The sequence below is a fragment of the Odocoileus virginianus genome, chromosome 4 (genome assembly GCF_023699985.2).
Source record: "Odocoileus virginianus isolate 20LAN1187 ecotype Illinois chromosome 4, Ovbor_1.2, whole genome shotgun sequence".
NCBI lineage: Eukaryota > Metazoa > Chordata > Mammalia > Artiodactyla > Cervidae > Odocoileus > Odocoileus virginianus.
Genome location: NC_069677.1, coordinates 78,843,416 through 78,853,880, shown reverse-complemented (window position 1 = coordinate 78,853,880; position 10,465 = coordinate 78,843,416). Strand labels below are relative to the sequence as shown.

Genomic DNA, 10,465 nt, shown 5'->3' with positions numbered 1-10,465 from the left:
TTTGGATTCTATACTGTGACAGATCAGAAGGCAGCGGAGAATTTTGAGTGGGGCTCCCTATAATCTGTGTGTATCTGTGCCTGTGTGTGTGTGTATTAAAGGATCATGCTGGCTGCATATTGAGAAAAGACTATGGATATGAGAGCAGAAATGGAAGGAACATGAAAAACCTCGGAGAGATGATGGTTAGTGGTTTCTCTGTAAACACAGGCATCCCGATGGAACCCTAGGAGTGGTCTTAGAGTTCTTAGTACCACTCACTACATCCTTCCAACCTCTCACCACTTTCTTCCTACTTCTCATCACTTCCTTCTTACTTCTCCCCACTTCCTGCCCGTCTCTCACCACCTCTGGCCTCTCATCACTTCCAGCCTGTCTCTCACCATTTCCTGCCTGTCTTTAACCACTTCCTGTCTGTCTCTCACTATTTCCTGCTTGTCTCTCACAACTTCCTGCCTGTCTCTCACAACTTCCTGCCTGTCTCTCACCACATCCCCCCTTCCCTCGTTCTCTCTTACTACTTCCTGCCTCTCTCACCATTTCCTGCCTGACTTTAACCACTTCCTGCCTGTGTCTCACTATTTCCTGCTTATCTCTCACCATTTCCTCCTCTCTCTCTTTCACCACCCTCTGCCTGTCTTTCACCACTCCCCCCCCCCAACCTTCCTGTCTCTTACCTGCCTCTGACCACTTCCTGCCTCTCTCACCCTTTCCTGCCTGTCTTTAACCACCTCCTACCACTATCTCTCATTGTTTTCTGCTTACCTCTTCTTGATTATCTCTCAGTACCTCCTGCCTGTCTTTCACCACCCCCTCCCTATCTCACCCCATGGCGTTCAGAGGAGACCCATCTATATAGGCCTGGGAGGGCTGTGCTTGGACTCAGGCTAAGCTCTCTGACAGGTTAGGCTATAGTGCAAGCTTCTGGGCCTCTCTTAGCTGAGGCTTCCCTATTTGAAGAATGGGAAAGACAGTAACAGCCCTTGTCTCACAGACAAGAATTAACTGAACATAGAACTGGACGCACCAGTGCTGAGGAGATAAAGAACCACAACGCTGATAGAGACAGCAACTATCATCACTATTAGTAGCATTTCTGACTGATCATCTCACCTTTTGAATATCTCCTTATGTTATACCATACAAATGTCTTCATCCCAAGGCCATGGCTTTCACCAGGTCTTACTCATTTCCCCTCTGGACTCAGGCTAATTTTTTAAGGATCTTCCTGTGTCCTTCTTGAGACCCTCAGGACATTTTCCAATGTGTCTCTAAAAGAATGTTTGTGAAACAAATCTAATTTGTCTCACTTCCTGCTTACTACCATCAAGGCTTCCTCCTGCCTTCAGTATGAAGTCGAAAACCTCACCTTACGAATTATTCCATTCCTGTCCCATTTCCTGTTATACCTAATCCACCCGCCCCAACCCATCTCTCTCTCTCTCTCTCTCTCTCTCTCTCTCTCACACACACACACACACACACACACACACATATATATATACCCCAGCTGGCTGAGTTAGATGTGCTGATTATAAAGTCCCTAATACAGAGTTTTTCCGATCAAATGGCTTTAACTATTAACTGAATCCTCCACTAAATTGTGAGATCAGTAAGAACTGTGTTATAGTCTCTATTTTATGCCGTCCAGTGTATAAAGGGCACTAATCTTAATTGTACAACTTGATGAATGTTTATATATGTATGTATTCTTGTAACTTCCAACCAGACATCGCTAGACACAGAACATTTCAAGCAGCCTGGAGGCACCCTACTGCCCTTCCCCATCCAGGCTTATTTATCGTTAAGCTCCCAAGAATTGTTAGAACGACTTGGAGGTAGCAGGCATCTCCAGACATTTGTTGAGGGTCTCCATCCGTTCACTGGAGGAAGAAGTAGATTGGCCATTACTGACAGTCTTGATCATCTCTGCCTTTTGTAGTTCTGAGGCCAGAGGTGTAATAGTGTCTGATTTCAACTTAATCAAAGCACTAGCAGCCAAAATGAAGCTTTATTAAGTAATAAGTTTATTCAAAATGCTTCTGCAGGTCCACTTGTAGACAGTAATGATTCTGTGTAGTTGTTCTCTGTGTAATATTTATCTCAGCCAATTCTCATAGCTTATTTGATCATTTCAACAATCAAGATAAGATGAGCAGACGTAATTATCTCAGTATCCAAGGGAGAAACTGAGACTTCAGGATGAAGTTTGAACTTCTTCTTTGGTCACATGCTCCACAAATGGACCTCAGGTCCACAAGGTGAAAGTGAGAGGTGGGGTGTGAGAGAGGTCTCCATCTAAATCCGTGTTCCTGTTTCTAGGAAGCCCTTCTCATGCCTCTTGTCTTTTGATTTTGGGTCCTGTTACAGCTTGAATGTGTCTTTTCCAAAGATATTGAAATCCTAAGCCCCAGTATCTCGATGTGACCTTATTTGGAAATAGGTTCATTGCAAGATGGTGAGGGACAGGGAGGCCTGGCATGCTGCAGTCCATGGGCTTACAAAGAGATACAACTTGGCAACTGAACAACAACAACTTGCACATGTAATCAGTTAAGATGAGGTCACACCAGATTTCAGTGAGTCCCTCTTGAATATTACTGCTGTCCTTCTAAGTAGAAGGGAAGAGACACAGAGACATGCAGAAGGAGAAGTTTAAGCAAAGGCAGAGACTGGAGTGATGATGCCTCTACAAGTCAGGGAATGCTCAGGACTTCTGGGCACCTTCAGAATCTAGGAGAGGCCTGGAAGGATTCGCCCTTGCAGGTTTCAGAAGTGTAGCCCTGCCCACCCCTTGATTTTGGACTTCTGTCCTCCAGAACTAACAGTACATATCTGTTCTGTCAAGTCATCCAGTATGTGGCGCTCATTTCAGCAGGTTGAGGACACTATCACAACTTTCATTTGGGCAACTGTGTATCCTCTTGGTCAGAATTACCTCCATGCATCAGAAAGGGGTTAACCACCCCTCTTTGACTGCCCTCCTTATACATCCCCATCTCCTCATTTAGAACCCAGCTCAAATGCTACTGTTTCAGAAATGCTCTTCTTGATCCAACAGAAAACAAAGGAGCCTCAGACCATGTAATTAGAATGATGATGCTCCTCAAATGAGTATTATTTCTTATTTGATATCGTTCCAGTGGACACAAAAGCAGCTTCTTTGACTTTCTCTCACTTCTGCTGAGAAGGCTGGCCCAGAGCAGTAGGAGGACAGAGTGTGTATGTGTAGGGGCATGTATGTTAAGTCATTTTAGTTCTGACTCTTTGTGACCCCATCAGTCTCCTCTGTCCATGAGATTCTCCGAAGGCAAGAATACTGAAGTGGGTTGCCATGCCCTCCTCCAAGGCATCTCCCCTGACCCAGGGATTGAACCCATATATCTCATGTCTCTTGCATTGGCAGGCAAGAGACATTTACCACTAGCGCCATTTACCACGGGCCATTTATCATTAGTGCCACCTGGGAAGTCCATGTGTAGGGTCAAGGCTAACTCCATGGGGTGTGGTTTCAGGCAAATAGTTGGTCTTCAAGAGGCCAGAAATTACATTAATTGGGAATACTGAGAAGAATTACATTGTTGGAGAAGGTCATCCAGAGGACCCCACAGTTCATTGACCTCTAAGCTGGACTCAGGCAATCAGATGCTCCTTCTCTTCAGCCCCATATCTCATGCCTTTCTTGTGCTAGGAGATGCTTCAAGGACATAACCTTGAGAAAGCAAGGTGTTGAGACTATCAGCATAGGATATGTGATTGAACCCCATCAAAGCCTCTTTTGTTATAAACTGAAGATTCTGGGGGTGGGTGCAAGGATGTATCCAAGACAAGCCTCCTATGTAAGTTCTGTTGCTTATTACACCTGCCGCCTACATTCTGATGTGGCTGACTTTGCCTTCTGTTTCCCTTGTCCTCCATGTACTGGCACGCATGCTCAGGTGCTTCAGCGGTGTCCAACTCTTTGTGACCCCGTGGACTGTAGCTCACCAGGATCCTCTGTCTATCGGATTTCCCAGACAAGAATACTGGAGTGGGTTGCCATTTCCTTTCTCCAGGGGATCTTCCCTGCCCAGGGATCGAACTGGTATCTCCTGTGTCTCCTGCATTGGCAGGCAGATTCTTTACCCCTGAGCCAATGGGGAAGCCTGTTTGGAGTCAGTGTCAAATCTCACCTAGGGAACTCCCAAGGAGATTCCAACCAAGAGACATTAAATCTCAGTGTATTTGATGAAATAGGCTTCTCCTGCTGGCTGTTTTATCAGGGTAGAATGCCTCCTTCCCTCGACTCAGTTTTGCATGTTGACATCTTAACATGCTCAGCTAAATTGCCCTTTCCTGCAAAAGACTTCCCCAAGGGTGAGCATGAGGCATTTATGCATATGTATTACAGAGCATGTTCCACCTTCTACCCACATCAGAGCTCTGCCTTCCAGTCCATAGGTACTCAGTGTGTGACTGTGACAGGCACTGTGCTGGCCTAGGGAACAGCTTCTGGAACAGAAGAAATGCAGTGTCTGAGCCCATGGAGCTCACAGTTTTGTGGGATGTAATTTTTTTTTTATTTTATTGTTTGGCTGTGCTGGGTCTTCTTGCTGCATGGGCTTTTCTGCAGTTGTGGCAAGTGGGAGCTATTTACTCTAGTTGTGGTGCACTGGCTTCTCATTGCACTGGCTTCTCCCTAGAGCTCAAAGCTCTAGAGTGGTTGAGCTTCAGAAGTTGTAGCTTGTGGTCTCAGTAGCTGTGGTTCTCTAAAGCACTGACTTAATAGTTGTGGTATATGGGCTTCATTGCTCTGCAGCATGTGGGATCTTCCGTGATCAGGGGTGGAAACCTGTGTCTCCTGCATTGGCAGGCAGATTCTTTACCCCTGAGTCATCAGGGAAACCCTGAAGTATGTTATAAAAACACTTGTGAAAAGAGAGGTTGGTGCTCTGTCAGGCTCATTCTGCATTGTTAACTGACTCAGTCTGCTGCAGATGCATTAGCTGGACAGCCGCAGAGGGTTGACTTCATGGAGTTTAGACCAATGTGTTATAAACCCTTTTGAGTTGGGGTCTTCTGTCTGGTGTCACTTATCAACAGAAGGAGACTAGGTTGTGTTCAAAAGCAGAGGACAGTCATAGTCTTTGGTCAAAGAATGGAGAGATAAAAGCAAGCTCTAGGGCACACACTTTCCCAGACAGGCTGTGGATGGGGCGTCTTTGTGGCGGTCCCGTCTGTGGAGGGAGGGGCGGAGTCATCTTTGGTCCTGCTCATGTCTGTCGCTCACAGCCAGATGCCAGTGCAGCATCTCTGCACACGGCCCATTTCTGCCATCTTGAATTGAGGTGCCGTGTGCAGCGCTTCTCCACAGGCTGCTTGGTCAACTCAGTGGATGGCGGCAGTTCCCTACTGGGAACTCTGGTCTGATGCATATTCACAAGGCCTTTGCACTGGGCACTCTGTCAGCCAGTTAAAACTAGACTGAACACAGAAGAAGAGGTTAGAATTTATCTCCTACACTCCATCTTATTTTCCTTGGGGGACCCCAGTGGGGTTTGCTGGTGACAGATACTCTTGCCCTGGGATCCCCCTTCCCAGAGAGGCCTGTTCTTAGGGTTAAATGATCTGTGGTTGCCACCTTAAAAATCTTTATCAATTTTAAAAAGTAATTTTATTCCTGAGCTTATGGCTCTCCCACTGTTTTGTGTCCTGTCACCTCCTGGAAAGGTTCTAGGCTGCCTATCAACTCCCCCCCACCCCAACCCTATGATGCCCTTGGCCTTGATCAACCTCCACCTCCCCATCCAGTAATCATCCCTACTTTCTGATCAGGAGACACTGGGTCATGTTGGAAGAGCAGGCTTGGGTCGTGCTGATGCCCCTGGTCTACGGGTGGGGCCTGGGTACCACACAGGGGGTGCTGAGATTGGGCATTTGAATCAGCATAATGTTTTAGGGTTCTCCTCCCCTAGACCACCCTTGCTATGGCATATTCCACATTGAATTTGACTAGGGCCACCCCCCCATGTAGATCTGTCATCAGATTTGCACAACTATAGGAGGTGTGAGTGCTGCCCAGCATGGAGATTGCAGTCCCTTGGGGAACTCCTGTCCACCCCACACTGGGGCAATAACCTGCAGGAAAGGGAGGTGGACTTATCCCTCTCTGCTCTGCTGGGGGCACAGCCATGGGTCCAGTGAAGGGTGGTGGATGTGGGCCACTGGAACTTCTCTGAGTCACATGCACTCGGCCAGAACTATTCCTGTGCCCCAGGGGGCGTGGCATTAAATAGCAAATAAAAAGCTTTATATTTATCTCTTTAAATAGCACCTTTTTCCTTTCAGTAAAAGAAGCCCTCTGCCCCCCCTACCACCACCATTTTCATTTGGCACTAAACCTTGCAAATTATGTAGCCCATCTTGCTCCCAAAATCAGTAATAACCATGGTTCTCATTTATCACAGTGACCACGTGCTAGGAATATGTCATCAGATCTTCACAACATAGGAGCCAGGAACCTTGATAATTTTCACTCTATTTGAGGATAAGGCCCAAGTAAGGTGCGCAAGCCCCACCCGAGTCAGGTAAGTGGCCAAGCTGGGCTTTGACCCCTAGTGTGTCTAAGCCCAGTGCTGGAGTGCCTGACAGCTAAGGCTGAGTGGAGCCTCACAGATGGCTGGGATGCAGTTAAGAATCTGTGAACTGAATGAATGGATAGAGGAGGTGGATGCAGGAATAGAAATCACCCCAGTACCTGCCTTCTTGGGCTGTGTTTAGGAGAGCCCAGGGTCTGAGCACGCTGGGCCTTCGAAGCCGGAGGACACGGGAGTGTGGCAGGGCGCAGGGCTGGGCTGGCGGTCCTGAGTGGGCGGCAGCACGTGACCACCTGCAGCTGCAGAGAGATGGCGAGTGAGCAGCATCCCTGTCTCTGCTGGCCCTTCCGCATACACAGGGCCTGGCCATCTTGTGCCCAACTCTGGTAAAACACCATTTTGTTTCTGCCTCACCATTTGCTTTTCCTGTTATTTTGTGAGCTGTTCTAGGTGTGCTGAATTCCTTTTTGTGTTTGGGGGAGAGCATCGAGCTTAGGCAAAAGATATACAGTGTCCAGGAAACCCAATTCATTTCCTACGGGACTGCCCTCCCCACCTCAAAGGCTCCTCCTCAGTCTTTCTTGCCTAGCTCCTGAAATTCTACCTTGGATCCTAAACTGGGTGCGTTCAAACCCTGTTGGTGGTTATTTTCCCAAATGATGGACTATGGAAGCATGCCCTTTCTCAAGGTTTTATTTAAATATTATTATGACTTCAACCAGCATACAGAACATTCAGGAAATGTTGCCATATTGGCTTTTCACACTAAAGTAGAAGGGATTATATGTTTGGAATTACTCAGATTATCAGCAATTTTGATCAGTTTTTTTTTTTTTTTTTGCACCATTCTGAGAGCAGAGCAAAATTAGAATTGCCTGTGTTTGTAGTCTACTATGTATCTGAGATAATTAAAAATTAGCCCGTGAAACCATAGAGATCTTTATAGTAGCAGCAGGATTGGAAAGCTGCATTCCCCTTTAGGCAAATGAACTGGACTTTTATGACAGTAAATACGAAAGCGAAATCCAGCTGCACATTTTATTAAAACTGCCACCGTTTCCTGGTCACCTCTGCTTATCTGGCAACCTTCTGGAAGAGTCACCTCTGGTCATATCTTATTAGCAACCGGCAAGAAAATAACTAAAAATAATCGGCTGTTGAAATGAGTATTTAAGCCTCGAAGACATGCATCCTGATGAGTGTGCGTGACTGTGCGGTGGCTGCGCTCTCGCCGGTCCTGCCTCCAGTTCGGTTCCACTTCTCCGCTGCTGCTTTAAGACTGCAGAGCGCCCCAGCGGCCAGAGGCAGGGGAGGGGGGTCCCCGCTCGCCTCCGCTCCGCTCGCTCCTCGCCCGCCCGCCCGCCTCCCAGCCAGGGAAGGTTAGCGAGGGATCAATGTGATTCGGGCCGCAGGAGAGGAAAAGATGAGCCTGCCCGCCCGCCTGCTGCCTGGATGCGGAGGCTGAGGGCCGGCGCACGGGAGGCCGCTTGCTGCGCAGTCGGGGCGCCGGGCGCCCGGGATGAGCTCACGCCCGCGAGTGCGGCTCGGTCCACCTGCCGACCTGCCGGCGGCCCCCTGAGCTGACGGCGCACCTGGGCAGCAGCCCCGCCGGCCCGCTCTGGCCGCAGCGTTGGGCGCGGCGCCCGGGAGCAGGTGTGCAGGAGCGCGGCGCGCGGCGAGCGCAGCCCTCGCCCCGGAGCCCGGCCGCGCCGCGTGCCCGGGCGGCTCGGCAGCAGCGGCGGCGGCGGCGGCGGCGGGCGGGCGGCGGCCCCCGGGCGGGTGGCGAGCGAGCGGAGCCGGGCGGAGCGCGGGGGGCGAGGCCGGCGCGGCGCTCGCGGGAGGCCGGCGAGCAGCAGGGGCATGTGGATACTGGCCCTCTCCTTGTTCCAGAGCTTCGCGAATGGTGAGCCTTTCGGTTTGTGATGAATTTCATTTCTTGGATGGACCGGGATGTGGGGGCAGTGGATGCATGGACGAAGTCTCTCCCCTTTCCTCCCCCACCAGGGTTGACATTTTCAGGTTTTTCTTTTTAAGAAATATTATTTATATTTCTTTGGGGGAGGAGAGGCAGCAATGAAGAGAGACCCGTGGAAAAATTGCTCTGTAATCATTTAAAGGCGCTTACCTAGCAAAGTGACAGCTCAAGCTAACTCCTATACTAGCTAGCTGCCTCAGTCGGAATAAACCAGGTTTGGTAAGAAGAGAGACGGCAGGATGGCCACTTGGACACCTCGCAGCCTCCAAGGGACATGGCATTCCAAGTGCAGGCAGGTGGAAGGGTCATTTCAGAGCGTCTGCCTTCAGATTCTAAGCTTTTTGAGCTTTTTAAACATGTGCTTTAATTCTGCTGCAATTCATCTCCAGCAGCAAGAGAAACCTTTAAGAAAGATCTGTCCTTCTACCCGCCCCCACACCCCCCCTCCAACCTTCTTGGTACTACAGAGTCCCCACCATCATTTATGTAAAAATATGCGCTGATAAGCATTACATCATCTGAAATGTTGACAAATTCTGCAAAACACCTGTATAGTTGTAAAAATGAAATCCGTGAATATTGCAAATAGCATTCCTTTTCCTATACCGATCTGATATTTTATCTTGAAATGCTTTCTTCCTGGATATTTGAAAAGCTATTGCTTTTGACTGAGTCAGATCCAATTAGCAAGTGTGACTGCACCTTCAGTTGCCTGTCACCGCGTAAATATGAACTCGCATGTATGAATGGCTTCCTCTCATTTGGGAAAGAGAGGAAATTGTCATCATTTGGCATTGCCTGGGAGTAGCTACAGCTGAGATTCCCATTTCAAATTTCAGAACACAAATCTGCATAAAATGTATGACTTGCTGACAGTTAAAATTAAACCATTAAGCAGAATCCCCTACCCAGAAGGGAGGAAGTGGGAGGGAGGGGGGAGAAGGAAAGAAAATCTCGCCCTTGTGAGAAAATACCAGAAGCCAGGGGGAGGCTGGAAGATTCTCCTGAAAGATGCACAGGGCAGCTCTGAGTGTCAGCTGCATTGAGGTACGTTTTCTTCACCTACCAGGATAGTACTTTAAAAATCAACACACTGACAGGCCAGGGGAAACGCATTAACTTTCTAAAATTAAGGACCAAAAAAAAAAAAAAAAAAAAAAAGATGACTAAGAAAAGGTAAGACTGGGAGAAGGGAAGCCTGAAATTAACGTTAAGATGACACTTCACTCTCTAATATCACCTAAAGCAATGTGTTCAAAACTTTCATGTTGAGATTTCCTAGCAGGAAAGAATTGCAACAAGTTCTGACATGACACCCATCTTTCCCAGAGGGCACTATGCCTTCTCTGCATCCTCGCGGGAATTTACCTAGGGGGATAGATCTGCTGGAGCTAATGTGTGGTGATGCATGAGGAAAGGCGGCTCTTTCTGCTGCTCTGCCAAACATGAACTCAGGGAACACAGAGAAATGCTCACATACATGTTCCAGAGCCACAGAGCCCTGACGGCCTGTCTCACCTGTCAGGGCGTACCCCCCCGGGGCTCCCTAGAAAGGCCTGGGCTCCGGGATGAAACATCATTTCTGCCCTATTGGGAAGTATGTGTTCTGGGATGAGCAAAGAGGTTGTGCTTTGGATGGTCAGTCAATTGGTATCTGTTTTACAATTTCATACTTATACATGACAGAAATAGGTCTGGTACTGTCTCCGAGACAGAGATGCTGAGATGTGTGACTTTTTTTTTTTTTTGGAATCAGTTTTACTAAAATAATGATAGTCATATATAATGAGCAAATTGTATAAAACCTCAAATAATCTACTTGGTGGACAATATGTACAAAGACTATGTAAGTGCATTTATACTGCGTCTAATGAGCCTTATCTTCTTACACCTTTTTCAGGACCCTTAAAATTGA

The 10,465-nt window shown here is 48.0% G+C and overlaps 1 protein-coding gene across 1 annotated transcript in view; it reads left to right on the top strand.

The window, feature by feature from the left end:
* Positions 1 to 8,338: 8,338 nt before the first annotated feature.
* DSCAM (DS cell adhesion molecule) overlaps positions 8,339 to 10,465 on the top strand; it is an 808,668-nt gene continuing 806,541 nt past the window's right edge. Inside the window, exon 1 of the mRNA XM_070466795.1 lies at positions 8,339 to 8,478. Coding sequence (XP_070322896.1) covers positions 8,436 to 8,478 — 43 coding nt within the window. The 5' untranslated portion in view covers positions 8,339 to 8,435. The remainder of the gene's footprint in view (positions 8,479 to 10,465) is intronic.